Raw genomic sequence first — 25883 nt, 5'->3', positions numbered from 1 at the left:
GTTTTTAAATTTTTTTTTTGAGAAAAATTTTTTGAGAAATAAAAAATATATTTTTTTTACAAAGTTATTTGAACAGATTATTTCTCACACACAGCATAAGCATAATTAGAATTACACCCCAAAACATATTCTGTTATGCCTTCTGAGTATGGGGATACCACATGTGTGATGCATTGAGGGGCCCAAAATCCAAGGAGCGCCTTTGGGCTTTCAAGGAGCATAAATTACGCATCTAATTTCTTGACTACCTATCACATTTTCTGAGGCCCTGGAGCAACAGGACAGTGGAAACGCCCACAGATGACCTAAGAGGCATAATGAGTCTTTTGAAAATGTAAATTTTTTGCCACAAGGTTTTGGATAAAACAGGAAAGAAAATGAAAATGTATTTTTTTTATCCAAAGTTGTCCATTATAAGATATTTCTAACACACATCATAGGCATACACCCCAAAACACATTCTGTTATTCCTACTTAGTATGGGGTACCACTTGTGTGAGCTTTTTTCACAACCTAGCCCAGTATTTCTCAAACTTTTTTGTCTTGCGGCGCACCAAAAAGATCTAAAAATTTTCAAGGCACACCTGAAAAGATTTATCAATTTTTGTGATTAAGAAGATTTATTTTTACATAAATATTTAGTTTTACTTTCGCTTGCTTTTCATTTAACAGGTTCTCTCTTTCAGAGTTCCAGACTTGATTAAAGCGGGGGTCCACCTATCTATTGTTTTTTTTTTTTGGAGTTCATTCACAAACTTTTCTTCTCATGATTATCTACTCACATGTTCTGTGTAATAAGTCCACCTGTGTCTGATTTTGTTGTGAAGAATAACTTATAAAATTCACTGAAGGCGGTTTCCATCTTCATTGTGGGCATTTGAAGCCCACAAGCATGTATTTCCTGGATGCGGTGAATGCTGTGCTCCCAGCATTCACCGAGATGTTGTGATGACGCTGTTGCACAATGCATGCTGGGAAGCCTGAGACTAGCTCCCAGGGGACTGTGGGAGGTCTGGGAGAGGCTAGAAACACGCCTACTCCCATGGGAGGAAAACCAGGAAGTGTTAAGAAGATTAGAAAAAAAAAGGTAATTACGGCGATTTAAAATTTTTTACACAGCATGTCAGCATCTAGGCAAGGAAGAGAATGCATAGAGATAATGTTCAAAATTTGGGTGGAACCCCGCTTTAAGTATTTCTCCATCGCTAAACAATGAACAAACTTTATTCATAAGCACCAAAGTTGGAATCGAACGGTCTCTATTATTATAATATAATTAGAGTGATCGAGTTCTCCCGAGATTTCGCACAAGTGTTGCTTTACGAAAGCAACCAATGAATGACAGACTGACAGAAATTGTGTTTTTATATATGTTACTTTTTTAACTTTTGCGACATTGATTTACCATATAATTTTCGAAGGTTTCAAAACGCTAGTAATTTTAAATATTTTTCAAAACTCCCACGGCACACCTGCAGACCTCGCGTTCCGCAGAACACAGTTTGAGAATCACTGACCTAGCCACACAGAGGGGCCTAAAATCCATGAATGAAATTCATGATTTATTACTGTTGTGATTGGCTACAGCTATCACATGGTACATGGCCTCTGTACCACGTGATCACTGTGACTAATCACAGAGATCACAATGGTAAACAATGCTATCATAGATGGATTCCATTCATGACAGTTATTTACTAGTGGACGTGTGATCGCTGTGATTGGTCACAGTGATCACATGGTACCTGGACCAACCACAGTGGGCCAGTACGAAGCACTATGATCTGCTGTGTCCAGTTGAAACTGCATTCACAGATCACGCCACTGCACACCCCGAGAGCTGTATCTGCACGTCCTCCTAGAACCCCCCCCCCCCCGTTTATCTACATTGGCCAGGTGGGAAGTAGTTAGTAACTGACAGTTGTATTTTTATGAGGGAGCATATAAACTGTCTAACATATCACAGGGCTTCACACAAATTGTATATGTAACCTACCTTGTTTTCACTAACTGATCAGCTATGTTAAAATGTTTTAATGTTTCTAATGATCTTGTTGGTATAGTAGTATAAAGTCAGTGTCTTTAGATGGATCCACAAATGCTTTATTATTCAGCCAAAAAAGGTGTTATTTATTGACTCCTTGAATGCATTTGGTCTTGAAAAAGTTTTCACATCCCCTTAAAGCGGAAATAAACTTCATATGAGCAAAGAAAATGCTATTTCATTTATTTTTAATATTCAAATATTTTAACATTCCAAGCAAACTCGCCCATCCATCTGTAGCTCCATGCTTAATTATTCTGAGAAATCACTTAAAAAAAACACAGCATTTCTAGCCATGGCCATCTTGAGTACGGGCAGATAATTCATGTACCATTTACTTCCTGGAATCCGCCTTTAGGCCAGGCCTGCATACAGGAGGGTGTCCTTAGCTGAGAAAAAATCTCTTCCCCTCCTAAAGCCTCTTGGGATGTATGACATCAGTTTGGAAACTGCAACTTGTAAGGCCCCTTTCACACGGGACGGATCCGTGTTGATCCGCCCCGTGTTTATCCGCTGCTCAGCGGGGATCGCTCCGCTTTCCCCAGCTGAGCAGGCAGATGACAGGGCGGGACCCGCACACTGTGCAGGGACCGCCCTGTCAGATCTCCGCTCTCCCCTATGGGGGATCGGAGGAACACGGACCGTCTGTCCGTGTTCATCCGATCCGCTCTGCAGACGGATAGAAAAATAGGATTTTCTTCCATCCGCAGAATCGGACGAGAGCGGAGCCGGACAACATCGGGTGTTAGCGGATGTACATCCGCTGACACCCGCTATCCCATAGGGATGCATGTATGTCCGTATTTCATCCGAAAACGGATGGATGAAATACGGACATACGGTCCGCATGTGTGAAAGGGGCCTAAGGGGAGCTTTACTAAAACTGGTGCATGCAGAATCTGGTACATCTGTTTAAAATCTAGATACCGATTGATTTCTATATTGTCAAAGCTTAATTGAACAAACTAGAGGCAATCAGTTAGAAGCTGATTGGTTCCTATGCACAGCTGCACCAGATTCTGTGTGCATCGGTTTTAGTAATTCTCCCCCTATGTGTTGCTCACCCGCTTCATTTTGTCTACATAATGTGATTGCAAAGCCGGACTTGGAAATGCTTCCTCTGTGCCCTGATGCTGTCAAAGATAGATTACACAAAGGGGCTATGCAACTCTGTGAGTTGCATGCTGTCACTGGTAAATGCTGGGCAGTTTTCAATGCAAATTACTGGACAACCAGAGAGCAGACGGAAGTTAAACAGAGTGCAATGAATTTTATCAAGGTACATTTGTTATGTGGTTGTTTAATGTACATAGAATAATTCTGGGGTGAACTTCCACTTTACATGTTCTGTTGTGTATGAGAAAAACAATGTTTCTGAATAAATGTAAATGCTTTCCTTAAAAACACACCTCCCAACATCTGATATACCTAAAACATCTGATTATTTTTTTTTTTTTTTTTTTTGTGTTTTATCTTTGATTAGGAGAATAACCAACATCCCAGGAGAGACCCATTGAGATATCTTAGCAATGGACTCTGCTCCACCTCTTCTCACTCAAACCCTTCCTTCTCAGTCTCCTCCTGTTTCTCATATGAATCCTTCATCACCTGCACAATCTATTTCTGAACAGATCATATCCCCCACATCTCCTCAACCTGCTTCCCCTCCAAGCCCACCATCACCTCTTCATATTTCTTCCTCTTCTGCTTCTCTTTCACCTCCTCCTCATATCACAAACCTGTCTCTCCCTTGTCAGAATTCTCCATCAAAGTCTTCACCTTTACCTTGTATAAGTCCTGTAGCAACTTTTCTCCCTCTCACTTCTTCAGTTTCCCCCTCTCCTGTCTCACCGTGTGCCCCTCCTGAAAGCCTTTCTCCTCAAAGAGTTAGTTTCTGTCCTCCTCCTGTTGCTCCAAGTCCACCTCTAAGTGCTCTTTCTCCCCCTCCACCATCTGAATCCCCTCCTCCAGTCTCTCGTTCTCCATCTCCAGTTTCTGTGTGCCCACCAGCTGACTCTTCTGCTACGTCTACACCTCCGGGCTCTCCCAGTGTAACAACTATTCCACTCTCCCCACAAAATTCTGACAATTGTCCATTATTCTCACTGCCTCCAACTTCACCATCTCCTCCTCCATCTTCCCTTTCACCATCTCAGACATCACCTTCTCCTTCACCCCCACCTGCATCTCTACCTGCCCCTTCTTCCCTGCTTGGGATTTCTTTTGCTGATGAAGAACTGGATCTTCAGCGCCATTCCAATGGTTTTTCTGATGGCTCAAGCTCCAAGTCCCGTCAATTTCCATGTACGATATGTGGGAAGCAGTTCCGTTTTATCAGCATTCTAGCACTTCATGCAAGTACCCACAGGGTGCGTGGAAACCTTGCACAAGGTCGTGGAGGACACAAGACTCATTTTGAGACAAACTCACAAAGGCCATTGCTGCTGGGGCACCAGCATCCGAAAGAACCAAGTTCCCCTGTAATAGCAAATTCAGCTACAGAAGATGTGCAGGAGCCAGTCCCTTTATTGTCCATTCCAGCTACACATCCCACACTTCGTCATCCTTGTCCTTTCTGCAAAGGTAAATTTCGAAAGGCAGCTGAACTGGAACGCCACCTCAGAATACTCCACAGGCCTTATAAATGTCACCTCTGTGACTTTGCAGCATCTCAGGAGGGGGAACTAATAGTTCATGTTGAGAGGAGACATTCAGCTCCTCAGCGACCCAAGATTGTTCCACCTCCACCGACACCAACTCCAACTCCTGCCCCACCTCCTGCTGAGTTTAAATGTGAGGTTTGTTCCCAGAGCTTCACCCAGTCCTGGTTCCTAAAAGGCCATATGCGTAAGCATAAGGACTCCTTTGACCATCGATGCTCAGTTTGTGGACGATGCTTCAAGGAGTCATGGTTCCTGAAAAACCACATGAAGGTCCATCTTGGCAAGATAAAAGGGGTAGGAGGGCAGGAACCCCCTGCACATCAACCTTCTCAGTCCACCCATACCACCACTTCAAATTCCCCATCATCTTCCTCATCTTCCAGACTCCTTGGATATCAAAATTTCTATTCTGGTCTCCTACTGAGATTGCCTCCTCCCGGGGATGCTACCTGTTCCCAGATGCTCCAGGCTACAGCAAGAGCAATGCAGAGTGGTGATAGTGAACATGATGGAGCAGGAGCATCTGCAAGAGGGCAGACGCTGAGTACATCAGTTGGAGAGGGAGCCTCGTCTAAGGTTATGTTACCACAGGGCTCTTCTGGAATTGTACTGAAAACAGTGGGTTTTCCAGGTAAGAATATGCATCTTGCTATGTTGTTTACCAGACACTCGTTCCAACTTATTTAGGCTCTGTTCACATCTAGGTGTTGCTATATTACGGGCATTTTTTGGGGGGTTTTATGCAGCGTTTTTGTACAGGCATTTTGAAGTTCAAAGATCACCAATGTAAAAGCAGTAAAACGCATGTAATCTGCCAAAAACAAACCTCATGTACTTTTTTGGAGTGACGGGCGTTTTTCTTTAGATGACTCACACTCACATGTGAACAGGGGCCATTGAAATTAATGGGATTTGTCTTGTTGGGCTTTTTTTAGAGCTGAGGCTTAGAGCAGAAAAACGCCTAGATGTGAACGGAGCCTTAAATTAGCTTATTTAATCACATAGAACTGATTATTGCTCAGGGTTATTATGTACAAACATTACGGAGGAGTGAAAAAATGAACATAAGCAGTGTTTCACCTCTAGTCACTTCTAGCCCCCTCCTATCTATACTGGAAATGTCTTCACAATTAATATTAATGAAGTGAAACTAAAATTATAAATGTAATGAGTTTCTTGACATAATTTGTGTTGAAGGCTTCCACTAATCAGAGAATCCTGTTGACTATTTGTTTTTGTCTATGTGGCCTAAGTCATTCATTTGGGAATATTTACTGCATTAATTATAGTCCTATATTTTCACTATTGCATAACATGGCTTATACTTACTTCCTTGCTTTTGAAATTACCTGTGCAAAGAAGCAGTTTGTTTGTTTTTAAACTCTATGTACTATGTCTGATAGTGATTTGGGCTCTAAGGATGGTCTTATATGCTTTGACAATTGTGCCTAGTAGTTATGCCTGATTTGTGCCAAGCAATTTCCCTTTTTCACCAGGTGGTATGCAGCTTGAAAGAGGGCGAAAGAAAGTAGGCCTGCACTAATGCATACATTATAGTATTTTATGTAATAGTTGTGCAAATTATTGGGACAATGTGTCTAGTCAAAAGAAAACATGAAGAAGATCTAATTTATGGCTTTTGATCCTATCAGTTGGTGATAAAGAAAAAAAATGAGATAATAAAATGTTTACAAATTGTAAATATGCAAATTTATAAAACATAATTGGATATACTTGAATTAAAACGCTTCCATTACCCATAATTTTTTTAAACCAATAAAAGACACGTGTGTGTGTGTAATAAATATATATATATATATATATATATATATATATATATATATATATATATATGCAATGAGTTCCCCAAAGGTTTTAAGCCTGGAGAGTGAGAAACAGTAGAAAGAGTACGTATGCGTGTTTGTGTCTGCCAGTGCATTATATATAAGAAATATATAAAAAGTATGTTAACAGTAATACATTGAAACTCAAAGAATTAAAATCATTTAGAATAATGTTGCAATAAAGTATTTTCGCTATTGAAATGTACCATACTGTCATAACACAAATAACATTTAAAAGCAACCAAAAATGAGAATAAAATAAAGTAGAATTTAGTGAATATCCTCAGGGCCTTCTAAGGGATGCAGAGCATTCCATAAATGTGCAAGCACAGCTCTGCCAAATTAGTATGTTTTTTTTTTTTGTCAGTACAGAGGGAGGGAGAAAGAAGGAGAGCATCACGGGCAGATGCTGCCGGCCGTGTTTATTTTGGTGGAGAACAATTGGTGGTTGGCCATCAGACATCTGCCTGCCACCATAGGCGAATGATAATTGCCCAGCAAATCCTCCAAAATAAATTGTGCTGCATTCATGCTTACGTAACCAGTTCAATACCGGGGCAATTCTCGCACTTCACACATACATGTAAAAATCCTACTTTTTTTGCTAGAAAATTACTTACAATTTCCAAATATTATATATATTTTTTTTTTTAGCAGCGGCCCTATGGAATAAAATGATGGGTGTTGCAATTTTTTATGTCTCACTGTATTTGCACAGCGCTTTTTCAAACGCAATTTTTTTTTTTTTGGAAAAAATACACTTTAATGAATTTTATTGCACACCAACCCAATACACCCATTTTTTTTGGTAGAATTTATGTTTCAATCATTTTTATTAGAGTTTTATAATACAATGAACAGAAATCTTGACTTTATATTATGGAAGATATAACATGTTTAGGGAGTCACACATTAAATAATATAACATATTATATGATTTCGTCACTTATAGCTAACTTAGACCGTTATTGTCTACTTACGTAACCTATAACATTTTTATTTAGGTAGGTATGGCTTGTAAGCCTTTCTTACGTAGGAATTTTAAACCATGACCTAATATATAAGTCAACTCCTAAGCCTTAAAGTTTGATTCACCCACGAGGGAGAACTAGCTCCTCATCTGACTATTGGGGGAGCCTAGCTCTTCCTGCCGTGTGGGCTTCTCTTAAAATGGACTAATTGGTAATGTATCATCGAGTATAAATGAAGAACACAATATAATTATTGAAACAAAATTAGAAACCCCTTAATTAAATGTTATTAAAAGAGGGGGGGGGGATTAGAAAAGAGTAGTGAAAAAGGTGCAGAAATGAGAGCAAAGAAGGGAAGGTTAAGGGGGGAGGGGGGGAGGACTGCGGCTCCATGCTCTGAGACCCATCTCTTGTGAGAAGGTCTAATTCGTAAGGGTCCTGGGTTTTGGTAGACTTTAAAAGATGATGTCACGCCAAGTAAATAGATACCTAACATGTCACGCTTTAAAATTGCGGGACGCCTGTGGAATTGCTCCAAACTACGGTACCTAAAATTCTCCATATGCAACATGCCACTTTACGGGGTACCAGTTTAGAGATACAGAGGATGTCTTCCACTAGAGTTATTGCTCTCACTCTGATGTTCACAGTGATACCTCACATGTGTGGTGTGATCACTGTTTACATATGCGTGAAGGACTTACATATGTGTTTGCATTTGCGTGTAAGCATGGAGGGGCGGGGGCACTTTAAATTTTTTATTATTATTATTATTATGTATTTCATCCAAAACTTTTTTTTTTTTTTACACTATTTTTCTAATATTAACTTTGTTATCCCATGGGATGAACAACATCCCATGTAACAGCTTGGGCCGTGACAGGTTTGGAGTGTAATAGATCTAGGGTCTATTACACCCCAAATCTCTCCTCTGGCCTCCAATGCAGCCGATCAGTACAGTCTAGTCGGCTGCTTTCGGTCAGGTAAACAGAGCCGAAAGTGATGAAATCACTTTGTTGTTTCCAGGGTCACAGAGAGGGAGGAATGTCAGTTCCTCTCTCTCTGTGCAGTGATGTCATCGCCGCCGGTCGCATAGTTCTGGGCTCCTTGATCGAAAAATTTTGATACTGGGATGATGCCTGCAGATGCAGGCATCATCCCGATATAACCACTTCAACCTATGGACGTCCTACAGTATTGAAGCGGTTAAAGTTGATGTAAACCCTAATTAAATAAAACTAAAACACACCCTTTGTTGAATGTCAGTACTGCCAATGCCCTGCAGCCTCTTTGCAGCCACTTCCTCTCTACAAGTATGCACTCTAGCGGTAGCTGCATGTGATTGCCCAGGATTGGTTTTCCTGATTGTGACAACAGTGGACCCAGCGCACATAATGTGTTTTGAAATGGCCACTTGTAGTCTCCATCAGAAGCCCATATGGCAGAGTGACAATACAGGGGGAACAATTAGGGGTCAGGGATAGGGAATTTTCACCCTAAAACGGTAAGTGACTAAACAGGGAGCTTCATGGCAGGATCATCAGGTATTTTTTCCTGCAGATTTAAAAAATGGAAAATGACATTCAAAATGACATTAACATGTTAAAGCCTATATGGGACTTTAGTTATTTGGTTTACATACACTTTAAGGGCTGGTGTGAACATGACTAGACCAATAAATTGCAAGGATGTAGGTACTGCATCCCTTCAGACCTTAATGCAAGTCTGATTAAGGGAACCTTCTTTAGCTTATGTATTAGTAGCTTTACCTTCAGAATGACCTTAAAGTATATTTAAATCTAAGGAAAATATGTAATATATTGCAGCTTACCAGTCCTTAGACATTGTGGCTACATTCATTTTTTTAAAGTCAAAGGACAGTTTCAGCAGCAAAAAATACCTGTTGATTCTGCCAAAAATTCAGTGAACTTTCAAAGGATTTGTTTAAACATAAGGGAACTAATTAGAGCAAGAAAAATTTAGGATCAAAATATGTTGGAGGGGTTGGAAGCACGTCTGGAAACTATGGCCCATATAGCCTGTTTACACAAAGACGTTATTTTGAAAATGTACAGGTGCATTTCAAGAAATGTAAATATCATCAAAAAGTTAATTTATTTCAATAATTCAATTCAAAACGTGAAACTCATATATTATATAGATTCATTACACACAGAGTGATAAATTTCAAGCATTTTTTCTTTTAATTTTGATGATTATGGCTTACAGCGAAAACACAAAATTCTGTATCTCAGAAAATTTAGAATATTACATAAGACCAATTTTAAAAAAAAGTATTTTTAATACAGAAATATTGGCTTACTGAAAAGTATGTACAGTATAGTATACACTCAATACTTGGTCGGGACTCCTTTTGCATGAATTACTGCATCAATGCTGCGTGGCATGGAGGTGATCATCCTGTGGCACTGCTGAGGTGTTATGGAAGCCCAGGTTGCTTTGAAAGCGGCCTTCAGCTTATCTGCATCGTTGGGTCTGGTGTCTCTCACCTTCCTCTTGACAATACCCCACAGATTCAGGTCAGGCGAGTTTGTTGACCAATCAAGCAGGGTGATACCATGATCATTGATCCAGGTATTGCTACTGTGGGCAGGTGCCAATCCTGCTGGAAAATTAAATCAGCATCTCCATAAAGCTGGTCAGCAGAGGGAAGCATGAAGTGCTCTAGAATTTCCTGGTAGAGAGCTGCGCTGACTTTGGACTTGGTAAAACACAGTGGACCAACACTAGCAGATGATATGCTCCCCAAATCATCGACTGTGAAAACTTCACACTGGACCTCATGCAACTTGGATTCTGTGACTCTCCACTTTTCCTCCAGACTCTTGGACCTTGGTTACCAAATGAAATGCAAAATTTACTTGTCCTTACTTTTAAAAGAGGACTTTGGACCACTTAGCAACAGAACAATCCTTTTCTTCTTTGCCCAAGTAAGACGCTTCTCACGTTGTCTCTGGTTCAGGAGTGGTTTGACACAAGGAATGCGACAATTGTAGCCCATGTCCTGGATAAATCTGTGTGTAGTGGTTCTTGAAGCACTGACACCAGCCGTACTCCAATCTCCCCCAAATTCTTGAATGGCCTTTGCTTCACAATCCTCTCAAGGCTGCGGTTATCCCTGTTGCTTGTTCACCTTTTTCTACAAAACTTTTTCCTTCCACTCACACTTTCCATTAATATGCTTGGATACAGCACTCTGCGAACAGCCAGCTTCTTTAGCACCTTTTGTGACTTGCCCTCCTTGTGGAGGTTGTCAATGACTGTCTTGTGGACAACTGTCAAGTCAGCAGTCTTCCTCATGATTGTGTAACCTACTGAAACAAACTGAGAGACAATTTAAAGGCTCAGGAAACCTTTACAGGTGTTTTGAGTCAATTAGGTAATTAGAGTGCGACACCATGCGTCTACAATATTGAACTTTTTCACAATATTCAAATTTTGGGTTTTCACTAGCTGTAAGTAGGGTTGCACCGATACTGATACTAGTATTAGTATCGGTGCCGATACTGAGTATTCGCCTGAGTACTTGTACTCGGGCAAATGCTCCCGATGCCTGACCCAATACTTTTTGTATGAAGAGGCGGCTCCTGGGAGTGAGTGGAGCAGAGAGCGAGTCCTGGCAGTGGAGAGCGAGTCCTGGGCTGGCAGCAGCAGAAGGTAAGCTGGCAGGGGTGTGGGTCGCACACGCAGCCATCAGAATCGGTGACCCAGTCGGTCACATTCGTTAACGGGACTGACAGCCCCGGTCTCCGTTGGAAATTGAACAGCGCGACACCCATCTTGGTACACCCTGCACTCAGCTTCAGTAAGCCAGCAGTCACAATACGGCAGCGGACATCTTGTTACACCCTGCCCATATAGTTCACTAACTATATGGACTGGGTGTAGCAAGATGTCCGCTGCTGCCTTCTAACTGCTGGTTTACTGAGGCCGAGTGCAGGGAGTACGAAGATGGGCATCGCATGTATACTATAGAAAGTTTGACTGTTATTGATGGTCTCTCTCATCATTTCATTGCCACTGCCTGCCCATCAGTTGCACCTATCATTGCCCATAAGTGCCACCAATCAGTGCCCATAAATGCCACCTATCAGAGCTAGCATATCAGTACCCATCAGTCAGTGCCAGCCATTAGTGCTGCAAATCAGTGCCCATCAGTCAGTTCCGCCTATCAGTGCTGCAAATCAGTCCCCCATCAGTCAGTGCCATCTATGAGTGCCCATCAGTGCTACTGTCACATGACATTAAAAAAAAGTATCCGTACTTGTACTCGGTCTTAAAAAAGTGGTATCGGTGCAACTCTATAGCTGTAAGCAATAATCATCAAAATTAAAACAAAGAAATGCTTGAAATACATCACTCTGTGTGTAATGAATCTATATAATATATGAGGTTCACTTTTTGAATTAAATTTTTGATGATCTAACTTTTTGAGATGCATCTGTATATACAGTGCATCTGGAAAGTATTCACAGCACTTCACTTTTTCCAGTTTTGTTATGTTACAGCTTTATTCCAAAATGGATTAAATTCATTATTTTCCTCAAAATTCTACAAACAATACCCCATATTGACAACATGAAAGAAGTTTGTTTGAAATCTTTGCAAATTTATTAAAAAAAAAAAAAAAAATCACATGTACATTAAGTATTCACAGTCTTTGCGCATTACTTTGTTGAAGCACATTTGGCACCAATTACAGCCCCAAGTTTTTTTGAGTATGATGCTACAAGCATGGCACACCTATTTTTGGGTAGTTTCTCCCATTCTTGTTCGCAGGACCTCTCAAGCTTCATTGTGTTGGAGGGGAGCTTCGGGGTACAGCCATTTTCAGATCTCTCCAGAGATATTCAATCAGGTTCAAGTCTGGGCTTTGGCTTGGCCACTCAAGGACATTCACAGAGTTGTCCCGTAGCCACTCCTTTGTTATCTTGGCTGTGTGCTTAGGGTCGTTATCTTGTTGGAAGATGAACCTGCACCCCAGTCTGAGGTCCAGAGCGCTCTGAAGCAGGTTTTCATCAAGGATGTCTCTGTACATTGCTGCATTCATCTTTCCCTTGTTCCTGACTAGTCTCCCAGTTCCTACCGCTGAAAAACATCCCCACAGCATGATGCCACCACCATGGTTCACTGTAGGGATGATATTGGCCAGGTGATGAGCGGTGCTTGTTTTCCTCCAGACATGACACTTGCCATTCAGGGAGCTTAATCTTTGTTTCATCAGACCAAAGAATTTTGTTTCTCATGGACTGAGAGTCCTTGTCCTTCGGGGTGCCTTTTGGCAAACTCCAGGTGGGCTATCATTCCACCATCTGGCCACTATACCATACAGGCTTGATTGGTGGAGTGCTGCAGAGATGGTGGTTGTTCTGGAAGGTTCTTCTCTCTCCACAGAGAAAAGCTGGAGCTGTGTCAGAGTGACCATCGGTTTCATGGTCAGCTCCCTGACTAAGGCCCTTCTCCCCCAATCGTTCAGTTTGGCCGGGCGGCCCACTCCAGGAAGAGTCATGGTGGTTCCAAACTTCTTCAATTCACAGATGATGGAGGCCACTGTGCTAACTGGGACCTTCAATGCTGCAGACATTTTTCTGTACCTTTCCCCAGATCTGTGCCTCGATACAATCCTGTTTTGGAGGTTTCTGAAGTCCCTTGGTCTGTGATCTGACATGCACTGTTGACTGTGGGACCTTATATAGACAGGTGTGTGCCTTTCCAAATAATGTCCAGTCAACTGAATTTACCACAGGTGGACTCCAATCAAGTTGCAGAAACATCTCAAGGATGATCAATGGAATCAGGATGCACCTGAGCTTAATTTTGAGTGTCATGGCATAGGCTGTGAATACGTATGTACATAAGTATTCTTTTTAATAACTAACTTTGCAAAGATTTAAAACAAACTTCTTTCACGTTGTCAGTATGGGGTATTGTTTGTAGAATTTTGAGGAAAATGATGAATTTAATCCATTTTGGAATTAGGTTTTAACATAACAAAATGTGGAAAAAGTGAAGCACTGTGAATACATTCCAGGAGCACTGTAACCCTCTTAGTTTATGTTTTTTTTTTTTTCATAACTCTTCCCATCTTGTTCCTTCTCCTGCACGCACATTGGAAAATTGCAAAATGTGTGCAGAAAAGTTGACATTGCCAGTTGAGTTTTGTTGAGTTAACCACTTCAGCCCCGGTGGATTTGGCTGCAGAATGACCGGGCCATTTTTTGCGATTCGGCACTGCATCGCTTTAACTGGCAGTTGCATGGTCGTGCGACATTGTACCCAAACAAAATTTACGTCCTTTTTTTCCCCACAAATAGAGCTTTCTTTTGGTGGTATTTGATCATCTCTGCGATTTTTATTTTTTGCGCTATAAACAAAAAAAGAGCGTCAATTATGAAAAAAAAGCAAAATCTTTTACTTTTTGCTGTAATAAATACCCCCAAAAAATATATAAAAAAAACATTTTTTTCCTCAGTTTAGGCTGATATGTATTCTTCTACATATTTTTGGTAAAAAAAATCGCAATAAGCATATATTGATTGGTTTGCGCAAAATTTATAGCATCTACAAAATAGGAGATAGATTTATGACATTTTTATTATTTTTTTTATTAGTAATGGTGGCGATCTGCACTTTTTATAGTGACTGCGACATTATGTTGGACACATCGGACGTTTTTGACACTATTTTGGGACCATTGTCGTTTATACAGTGATCAGTGCGATAAAAATGCATTGATTACTGTGTAAATGACACTAGCAGTGAAGGGGTTAAACACTAGGGGGCGGTGAAGGGGTTAAGTGTGTCCTAGGGAGTGATTCTAACTGTGAGGGGGCTGGGCTTGAACACACAGGACAGTGATTGCTGCGCTCGATGACAGAGAGCAGTAGATCACTGTCTTGTCACTAGGCAGAATGGGGAATGCTTTGTTTACAAAAGCATCTCCCTGTTCTACCTCTCCGTGACACAATCGCTGGGAGACCGGCGGACATCGAGTCCGCGGGCACGATCACGGAGCACACGATGGGGGGGTGCGCGCCCCGGCATGGCGGTAAATTCAAAGGGATGTACGGGTACGCCCATTTGCCCATCCGTGCCATTCTGCCGACGTAAATGTACATGCGGTGGTCGGCAAGCGGTTAAAGTGGAGTTCCGCAAAAAAAAAAAAAATTAAAAGTCAGCAGCTACAAATACTGCAACTTTTAAAATAAGGACACTTACCTGTCCAGGGCACCCACAATGTCCTCACCTAAAGCCGACCCATCCTTCAGTAAGGCCTTGCAGCTTCACAGCCTGGTTCCCTACTGCGCATGAGTGAGTCGCGATGCGCGTTCTGACTGGTCCCTGCTGTCTTCTGGGACCTGTGTGTTTCCCAGAAGACAGTGGGGGGGCTGGACATGGCGTAGATGGCTAAAAGTTTGAGCAAATACCTGTATTAGGTATCTGCTCCCCCTGAAAGGTGCCAAATGTGACACCGGAGGGGGGGGGGGACCGGATAAGCAGAAGTTCAAGTTTTTGGGTGGAACTCCGCTTTAAGTGTTAGCCAGTTTAATTAGGGTAGTGCTTCCTATATTTGTGGAAATCAGCACAGATAGCTCACTTTCATTTCTAGGACACCGTTTACCCAACCTGTGCATACATAGAACATGTGATGTTTTTTGTGCATCTTCAGGAATAATTAAAGCTGAACCACAGAAAAACAGCTACATTTACAAATAAGGAAAGCGAAAACATGCAGCTAGTGCAATAGGAGCAGCCCCCTTGGACTTTTAAGGCAGAAATGGGCGTAATGAAGTATATAAAAGGCAACCAAGTGCCACTTTTATTAGAGTATAAAAGATGAATTTTACCGTCAAACAGTCACTTTAAAATATACAAAGTACACCAAATGAATTAATTATACATATATATATCAAACCCAAAGGCTAGTAAAATTTACAAATAAAGCATTTGTAAGAGCTGTTTTATATGCCAAAAGATTTTTATTTCCGTCTATCTAGTCCTGAGGTTAAAGCCTAAAACACCACTAGTTTTTTTTTTTTTAACCGGCTCAGGTCGGAGCCGCTGTACTAACAATCCAATATACAGTGATCTCCCCTGCTGTTCTATTGTGTTTTGACAGGGGGATGCCCCCCCGCCAGAACAATCTAGTCAGCGCCAATGGTTGAAAACGTTGATCAGGAACCGGTCAGCAGGCATTTTTCGGTCATGAGCCTTTGATCGAATCTAGCCGAATGGCCTCTGTTGGACTGGCTGCCATACACACTTTCAAAGTCGCGTGTTTTTACCGCAATTTGGCTGTGCTTTTGCCGCGATTTTGTTGAGGTCACCAATGTAAAAAGCAGAAAAACGCCTGTAATCTGCCCCAAAGAAGCTCATGTTCGTTTTTGAGTTTAGGGCGTTTTTCAGGCGTTTTGCTTCAGGTGACAAAACACTCAGATGTGAACAGGTGCCATTGAAATGAATGGCATTTTGCTTGTTGGGCATTTTATGAGCTGAAAACACTCAGGTGTGAATGCAGCCCATGCCGGCCTACATTTGGCCTGTATGTCTTAGGCTTTACTCAGCTTTGCCACACAGCACAGCCCTGGCAGAGGAAGGGGCCTGATCTTTCTTTGCTGCAGGTTCACTTTAACTTTTAGGTCTCCTTTCCACCCCACCCAGTGACTGGACAGTGAAAGGAGAAGTGGCAGACTAATGAACCCATCTTATCTACCCTGAGCTCTGTCTTCCTATCAACATGATTCTTGCACTACAGCACACTTGATTGTTCCCTGTTCTCCTTTTGCTGCACCCTATTCCAGTCTGCGTTCTACTGTACAGGGGATTACTGAGGCTGATACCAGGTCATATTCTGGTATCTATGCTGCTTGCATTAAAAAAAACATTTGAGGATGTATTTATGCATACAGAGCGCCATTAATTTGTGTCTTTTATATTTGTCTGGAGTTCAGCTTTAAAACTGGTCTTGCAAAGGGCATTGCTTGGAACCCTTGAACTCTTGGTCTACAGTTTCAAAGTTAAGCTGACTAATAGTTTTTCAAGCAAACATTTGTAAAAAAAATCCTCAGTACATTCAGTGACTTAATGAATGTTGTTTGAAAATACTTAAAAATTTTGTTTGCTTTTAAAATTCTATTTTTAAACAAATGTAATGCAGTACAGATAGATTTTAAACCACATTAACATTCTGCTCATTACTGGGTCAACCACTGCTAGACCGGGAATATGCAACCAACTACCCCATACGTTGTCATGCTTTGTGGGACACCCCCAGTGTAGATAGATAACCCTTTCATAACGGAGAGTAACACCCATGTGATCAATCCATTCTTGGGGAGAGGGAGGGGAGGTGTCCTTCCAGTGAAATAGAATATGTTTGCCTGTCTGAAACGGGGTTCTAGACACTGTCTCTCTAGTATGTGTCTGTAACACTGTGTCATCTAGTATACCTAGTACTCATAGTTTATGATCTAGTGTGATATTGATTTAAACTGCATAATTAATTGTATTTATAACAATTTCTCAGGACCTGTGGAGATTAGGACAGCACCACAGCATGTGAATCAAATCCCACTGATTTCTGCTACACTTGGGGCATATCAGACCTGGTAATAATACCATATTATGCAATCTGAGTGGGGTATAGTGAACATATAAAAGATTGCAAGGTTGAGAGAGCCTTTGTGACACATTCAAAGAGCTGGAGCACGCAGCTTTCTGTGCCATTTTCTAGTGTCCCCTATCATTTCTCCAGCATTGGATACCCAATTCTCTAATGCTTTTCTAAGCAACATTGCATAGCATCCCTATATAAAGCCTTTTAAAGTTGTAGTTGTTGCATTATATTAAAAACAGGAGTGGGGGAAAGTTGGAAATCATCTGGAAAGTTTTTGAGCAGAGATTGTATGCTCATATGTTGGGGTAAACAAAAGATTGCAGTGAAGCAAACTGAACCAGTTTGCTCCTACAAAAAATATGTCTTATATGTGCAATACCATAGGTCCCCAGATAGGGCTATACTCTGTATAGCCATGTACATTTTGTAGCTGTTTGGGTGTGGTTCCAAGCCCTCCGAAAGAGACAAATTAGTGTAGAATATCGGACAAAGTAGAGTCCCAAGCCATACCCATCCCTGTGCCTAGCCACTCCCTAAAGTGTTGGAGTTGCACTGCCAAGTAATATATCCATGGGTTTGAAAAGGCAATACCTCCATTATCCTTGGGAACATTTCAACTGCTGAAATCAAACCCTGGATGAGCTATTTTTCCATATTAATGATTGAAAAGTTGAATTCAGAGTGCAGAATATTTTAAGAAGTATTACCAGTGGGGGATTGTGTAGTAGATAAAGTTGCTGGTGCATGGGTATCATTTTAACCAAGTTATACCTACCAATCAATCAGGGACAGACCTAGCTTTTGCCATAATTTAACTTTAACTTTATCCCTAAATTTGGAAATCAATTTATAAATATTCACTTGAGAGTATTCCATTATATTGGCAGAGATTGTAATCCCTAAATATATAAAGGACTGGACAAAAGGATGACAAAAGCGGGTCTACATTCCCCTCAAGCTGCATTAGTGCAGATTTTGACCAGTTAATTGTTAATCTAGAATACGTGCCAAATTCAGCTATAATAGACATGACTGCTTTGATAGAGGCATTTGTATTACGCAGGAGTATAAGCATATCATCCACGTACAACAGCGGTTTTTCATGTATATCACCATATCTAAAGCCCGTAACATCATCTGAAGCCCTAATCCGAGCTGTCAACAGCTCAGTGGCCAAGGCAAACATTAGTAGGGGGAGAGGGCACTATTGCTGATTACCCCTGTACAGTGCAAAGGGAGATGAGTCTACCCCCCACCCCCTGACTTTCAGTGGCTTGGGGGACTCTGATAGCATTTTTAATTAGGAGATAAATACCTCCCCAAACCCAAACTGTTCTAAAATTGCCCAGAGGTACTGTCATTCAACACTATTGAAAGCCTTGTTGGTATTAAGGGATAACAAAGCTCTTGATCCCACATTGTCTGCATTTTGATGAATATGTGGAGGTTATTGCTGTTGATTTTTGGGGCATAAAAGCTGCCTGATCCAGATGTATTATACTTGTTATAACCTTGTTTAGCCTCCTAGCCAGTACTTTAGCCAATCAGATTGCAGTAATGAAATAGGCCTATACAAATTAGGATCCAGAGAAGATTTGCTTGTCTTCAAAAGGAGCATTCAAAATAGCTTTACTCATAGGGGTAGGTAAACATTGCATATGTAGGGTCATATTATATGTTTCTAACTGTTTTGGCAAAATAAAATCTTCATATTGCTTTTATACTACTATAGGGAAGCCTTCATCTCCCACAGTCTTAAAAGTGGGGAAAGAACCTGAACTCCTTTAGTGATGGGGGAATCTAGGAAGGCCCATTGAGAATTTGAGAGTTGAGGTAGCATTATGAATTGCAGATATGAGGATAATGAGTCTGCAGTGTAACGGACTTTAGATTGGCACAAGGTGGAGTAAAAACAGACCAATTCCGCCATTACTAAATCTGGATTTAATCAGTAACTAACATTCTTAAAGTGAAAAATTTCAACAAAATTCTACTAGTGTATGATATATGACCCTGAAAGCATATTACCCTTAACATGAGTACCACTCAGTACAGAGTCCAGTCAAAGATTTTGACCGGCTGCTGGCAGCGGGTCTGGGAACTGCGCTTGTGCCTCCCGGGCTTTTGATTGATGTAACAAGGATTTCTGCTGCGCCCCAAGTTGACAGCCATATGGCTATGGGTAAGTGGCCCAGAACGTACACTGACTGTGTTCACAGACGCTTACTTGCACGCCTGTCAAATTAGGGCTAGTGGCTGTGTCCATGCCCATAGACTTACATGGGCTGGCTCAATGCAACAGCTGCAGCCACATAAATAAATGGTCCATTTATGGTATACGGGCCTCAGCACTGATGTAGATAAGGTCATACACTGGAGGAGTACGGACAGAGCCATTAGTACATTGTAATAGTCTGTGCTGTCTTACTGTTCTCTGTTCCTACCTGCTTACTAATAAAAGCAAAAAAGTGTTTCTCTCTATCTCTAAATTTACCAGGGAGGAACAGTACCACTTGACATTATAGAGCTTAGCTTCTTCATTCTTTAGAGAGGAGAATTTGTGTTTAAAGGGTTCTCTTTATTATACAATTTTGCAGAAGAAAGCAAAATACAAACAAAAGACCACTACAAATCCAATACACCCTAGACCCAGACTCCCAACACTATTAGAACAAAATGTATTGGAACTAGACGAAAAACATGATGAGATGCAGTACTAACACAGTAGGCATTACCTAAAAACATGTGATTCAGGGGAGAAGAACAAACATTAGGCATAACACACACAGATCTGCAATAACCATAATAACTGTCACCAGCCCTAGGATAAAATTCCATTCAGGTGGAGTGCAAATTACATTTATATATGGTTGGAAATACAAATTAAAATGAAAACAATAATTTAATAGTGTTGGTAGAATTTGAACGTGTTCATGTTAATGCAACATTTCATTAAATTAAAAAAACATGTTTGCATGATTTTATGTTTATGACTACACTTAACAGTTGTTGAATTTTAAAGCTATTTTGTTTCTTTTTTCTTTAGAGGTTCTAGGTTGCTAGCATACTCTAAAACCTTCTGTGAGGAAGCTAGTACAAAGGTGTAGTTTGAACTAAAATTTAAATTACAGAGGGTCACACCAAGTGTTTCCTGTTCTGAAGGTGCCCTTAGTTACCAGATTCCTGTTACCTAAAACATCTAGTTTCAGCAGGTTTAGAGAGAAATTGGGGATCATCTGAATGCTGCAAATATAAGACAGGAATAAACCACTTAATTATAACAAGTGAGGCTCCTGAAATCAAACTTTTCCAGTCTAGATGTTTCTGTATTCTGCAGGGGATAATGAGCACCTCTGTTAGAGGTGCTCATTTTGACACAGGTAGATCTACCAGCTTGTCATAGAAATCTTCCCATGAACAGGGTTGATTTTTTCTTGGAGAAGTGTCAACAATCAAAATTTCCATGTGTGCACAAATGTCGCTTTTGGACAAGTATCTCAGTGCGTATTAACACTAGAACAACAATTCATAGACAAGGCAGCCTGTGGCCACTCTAGGTGACCTTATGGGACCTCCGGGTTGATAAAACATGGTTCCAGATACTGAAATGTGCTTACACATTATTAGGTTTTGTATGTACTGTATATGGGGGATTAGTATCCATTCTTTTAACTTTGCTTCCCCACAGCCAGATGTCTAGTGTACAGGAGTTCCATAAAACAAAAAAAATACCAGGAATTTACCAAATCTCTTTCGGTCCCCACTGAAAACTTCTAAATGTTCAACACAATATATAGCAGTGGCGTCGCTAGGGGGTGGCTTTTGGGGCTATAGCCCCGAATCTGGGGCCCATAGCCCCGAGTCTCTGCAGGGGTCCCCAAGGGGAGGGGAGGCTCTCTGGGGACCCTGATGTAAGTGGGGGGCTCTCTGGGGACCCTGATGCAAGGGGGAGGATCTCTGGGGACCCTGATGCAAGGGGGAGGCTCTCTGGGGACCCTGGTGTAAGGGGGGGCTCTCTGGGGACCCTGATGTAAGTGGGGGGCTCTCTGGGGATATATATATATATATATATATATATACACACACACACACACACACACACGTATATTGCTGTATATACATATGTGTATGCCCGCCCAATCATATGACTTTCTTTACTACGCTGCTATGGGCTCTAGCCCCAGATCTTTTGTAGACCTAGCAACGCCCCTGATATATAGTATGCACTGAGCATGTTTTGCAGCTGTGCAAATATGTATACATACAAAGAAAAATTACCGTATATACATACAAAGAGATTGCAATTGCATGCATTATTGTGCTATTGCTATACTTTTATATATTTAACCTTTTTATTTAGATTGTGGATAGTGTTCCTTGGGCTGGGCATCGCAGAACTGTATGTGAATCATTTTCTTATCAAAAGCCTAGGATGAATACATAAATTCCACCATTTATGAGAGTTGGGGAAAACTGGGTCCTTGAAGAGAATGAATATGTCAGAGGAGGCAGGCTATGGTAGTTTGAATTTATTTTTTTCCTACTGTGAATATATAAAGCCTCCTGAGTAGATGCACCCACTTTTCAGGAGACCTTCTAAAAAAAAAAAAAAAAAAAAAAAAAAAAAAACTGGAAATAGAACATTACAAAGTAGATCAGAAGCAAACTTGCATACATCAAAACACACCACACACTAGCATGTTCTCCAGGTCATACACTGTATTTTACATTTTCATGGTGGATGCAGTTTGGCACAGCTGCAAATAGCAGGGGTTCAGGATGAAGTCTAAAAGCTTAATGCTCTTAAAGTTGACATTTCATGTTTGAATAGGCATGGACTGATCAAATCACCTGCCAGGCATTAGCATCTACCACATCACCCAAAGATACGTGACAGAAGGTAGAAATAGAGGAACTCTTTATGTTATCATTTGGTATAATGTACAGTATAGGTAAGTGAGCAGCTTACATATCCTCCTACTAGAGATTGATATTTTACACATATACCGGGGACACATATTCTTGGCTTTGTTCTTTTCAAAGGGACACAGGGAAGTAAGTTATTTGTGTGATTTTTCAGCGCTCACCTTATTTCTTCTCCAGATAAGAATGGATGGAGTGTCAACTCCTCTCAGAGGCCTCGTGGAGCAACTGGAAGAGACTGCCCCTTCTGTGCCAAATCATTTCGTTCTTCCCATCACCTAAAGGTGCACTTGAGAGTTCACACAGGTAAGAAAGTAGCCAAACTTTTCAATTGTATTAATTTTTATTAACATACAGTATGTACTTTTTTCATTCTCTTTCTATTAGATAAATTTTCATATAAAATACAGCTGCAAATGAATTGTTTCCTACATTTAGCCTTACTAGCGGACATAAGGGAACTGATTTCCATTGTGAGTGGAATGACTGAATCTGATCCTTTCCACAGCATTGTGGATGAATATGTGGATGCATATTCTCCCTATTATCTAGTTATCCTGCTGTTGTTTATAAATCTTGATTTCCTGAATTTCTGAACTGTAGTATTCTTTGTAGACTGGAAAAATCTGCATGGAAGGATCCAGAAATAGGGAAGAAACATGATTCTCCAGAATGCATCTGATCTGCTTTTTTTTAAAAATCAGAAATATTGTTTATTAATCTGAAACGAGTATACATAACAGATACAAACTGTGATAAGGAGATGTTTACAGTCAAAAGAATGCCATATGAAGCAGCAGTAGTACACTTTACATTATAACAAGTACATTCAAAGCGCAGTTCTGTACAGTAGGTATGTCTAAGAGCGAGGCATATGAAATAAAGCGATCACAATGAGCAGGTTATAAAATACTTACAAGATACCGTGAAATGCAAATTAGGTCAAGAGCCTGTCCATAACTAACTCGGTAGGAGCAAGGCCCGGGACAGCCAACCAATCACCTCAAATCTGATCAAATTTGCTAGGGCTCCCTCTATGCTGGGAATTGAACTTCTCCAGTTTGAGGGTATAACCCATATTACACACCCACTCCTTGTGGGTGGGGGCTCTGTCTGATTTCCACAATTGGAGGATGAGTCTACGGGCCTGGAATAGTGCTCTTTTGTATTAATCACTGCCTCCCGTTAACGATGTAGCTTGGGACCTCGCCACAGTAAATTATCAATGTCCCCAGTCGCGGAGGCGCATATGGCACAGAAAGGTGCAGAATACCCATGTGGTACAATTTCAGGGGGGTGTAGTGAACCCTGAGTAAAATAAAGAGTTGTGAAAGCCTCTGGGCCGTGTTGAGGGAGCTGTGGAGGACAGAGTCAAGGACATTATCCCAAAGCTCATCCTCCAGGGGGCCCACATCACCACTTATCTTTAGCATTGCATGGGTATCCTTCCAGATAAGAAGGTAGTAGCATTCTATAGCGATTGGAAATTAACCCTTTCGTGTCAGCCACAGATTGAACATATCCTATCTGCTTGATAGGTGGATCAGATTGCTCCTCTCTTTCCTATTGTAGAATTATTTGTTTCTCCATTGCTTTTTATGTATTCCTCCTTTTTCTATGCTTGACTGATCTCTTTTTTTGTATTCTTCTGCTACACAGGAGAACGACCATATAAATGCCCTCATTGCTCCTATGCTGGCACTCAGTCTGGGTCATTGAAATACCACCTACAACGACATCATCGGGACTCCAAACTTTCTTCAGGTGTCCCTTTAAGGGGTAAGAGTATTCAGCAAGGTGCATCCCAGCAAGAGCGGCTGCTTCCTGCTGTGTCCTCTACATGGGGAAGTTCTTGTCCCGATCTGCCTACTCCCTGCGAGGATGGGACTACCTTGCCACTCCGTCTCCACTTGAGTGAGGGCCAGGGTCCCAGTGCATTTCCCCGAATGCCTAGCAGAGGTGGCCAAAGGAGGAGGAGTCCCTCACATCAGCCAACAAATGGGAGACCCGACCATGAGCCCTTGGATTTGTCACAAGGAAACCCTTTCCACCGCTGCATGTACTGTCCATTCGTCACCTCTGTGGGAGAACTAATGAGTCTCCATCTCCAAGTACACCATGGGAGAAGATCACGTAGAAAGGGGGGCTACATTAGAGGAAGACCAAGACCTGTGTTCTCCCCCCAGTCCCAAAGCCCAAGTCTAAGAGACAGCCCAGAACCATGTGAAAACACTGAGTGAACAGAGCACTGAAGGGCAGATGGTATGAGAAGTGCCCTTTGACTGCCCGAAATCCATGATCCACATAAAAAAAGAGAAGAAATGATTAGGACTGCTGAAAGATGGTGGGTAGATAGAGAAGATGGGAAGGCTTGTGCTGGGTAGAGGGAAAAGAAGGTTAGGAGCTGAAAAGGAGTCATTAATTCAGGTAGAACATGTGAGTGTTTCTATACCAGCTAGGGATGGGTAGAATGTGCCAGAGACAGATAGGAGGGGGGCAGAACGTGAGAAGTTCATGGAGGAACCTGTAGAAGAAAGCTGTGTTGGAGGGATAATTGATGTCTTGGAAAAAGACATTGACGTCTAAGGGGAGACAGTCATTGGCGGAGAGAAACAAAGGGACAACATTTCAAGATACAGCTAGGAGACTGGCTGGGTAACAGAGGTAATGAGATGGTAGACTGATGGAAAAGATTGGGGATAACGCACTGTAAGCGCTATAGCGAAAAAGTCAGAGAGAGCACTTTTCACTAATGTGACAGAATGTTTGCAACATATCTGAGGCAAAAGAAACAGCTAGCAATAGGAACACAGAATGGTAGTACTAGGTTGAAAGAAACTAGAGGTAGGGTTAAAAAAAAAAAAAAAAGAATAAAATAGAAGCATTAGTAACGATGATTATTTTGCCCAAAATTCCCCTCTGGTTTCTGTTTATTGCTGAGACTTTATTTTTGATAATTTGGATCGTTATTCAGACCCATCTGCAGGTAGATACCCCTAAACATCCTTTTTTTCCACATTCCTTCATTATTTAGGTTTGTGCTCAAAAAATACATTTCCACGTTTAGAGATTTCTATATTTTTTTTTATTCTTTTCTTGTAGAAAAATAAATAAATCTTTTAAAAAAAATAAAATCTCTTTTGAAGTAACAATGTGGCTTTAACCTTCAAAAAAGACTCATGACTTCCAGAACAACATTGTACACGGTAGCTGCATTACTCTAAGGGACTGATTTAGAGAGCAGATACCGCTAGCTACATTATACAGTAGGTTTCATTTATAAAATGCACTTTTGTGTTTGTTTATTTCATGTAAGAGCGGGCAGTCACAGGTGAAGAAAAACCTCAACATTAGCTATAGAACTTGTGTGGTTATTTGCACTTTGTATGTGTTGCAATTTATAAGTATGATGGTTGTGGTGTTGCCGTTCCTCACACCTGGACTTTTTGTGTTACAAGACCTAGCCAGCCATCTCTGTCTTTTGTCACCCTCCCATAGGCCTCATGCGCACAGGGCGCTTAGCCCATGTGCGTCAACTCTGCACAGCTGCAGCCTATAGCCTTGCTGCTAGCAGACTCTCAAAATTTGATAGGCTAAAATGCACGGTGGCTGGACGCTGTGCCAAGTGCTACTTGCGTTTAGTGCTGTATGCATTCAGGGGTGTATGTCACACAAGTACCACTCATTTCAGCCTGTCATAGTTTATGACCGGCTGCTGACAGAAGGGCTGGATGCTGCATCTATACCTACTGACCACACAAAAACACCAGGATTTGATGCACATAGGCTACATTTGCATAT

At 41.2% G+C, this 25883-nt stretch overlaps 1 protein-coding gene across 5 annotated transcripts in view; it reads left to right on the top strand.

Annotated features, from left to right (window-relative positions):
• Positions 1-25234, top strand: part of ZNF219 (zinc finger protein 219) — an 85123-nt gene extending 59889 nt beyond the window's left edge. For all 5 annotated transcript variants that reach the window (XM_073631173.1, XM_073631156.1, XM_073631165.1 and 2 more), the window contains 3 exons: positions 3528-5338; positions 22263-22388; positions 23742-25234. In XM_073631173.1, coding sequence (XP_073487274.1) covers positions 3574-5338; positions 22263-22388; positions 23742-24322 — 2472 coding nt within the window. In that variant the 5' untranslated portion in view covers positions 3528-3573 and the 3' untranslated portion in view covers positions 24323-25234. The remainder of the gene's footprint in view (positions 1-3527; positions 5339-22262; positions 22389-23741) is intronic.
• The last annotated feature ends 649 nt before the right edge of the window (positions 25235-25883 follow it).

This window comes from Aquarana catesbeiana, linkage group LG01 (assembly GCF_042186555.1).
Source record: "Aquarana catesbeiana isolate 2022-GZ linkage group LG01, ASM4218655v1, whole genome shotgun sequence".
NCBI classification, from domain to species: domain Eukaryota; kingdom Metazoa; phylum Chordata; class Amphibia; order Anura; family Ranidae; genus Aquarana; species Aquarana catesbeiana.
The sequence above is the reverse complement of the archived record's forward strand: the minus strand, read 5'-3'. Positions and strand labels throughout refer to the sequence as shown.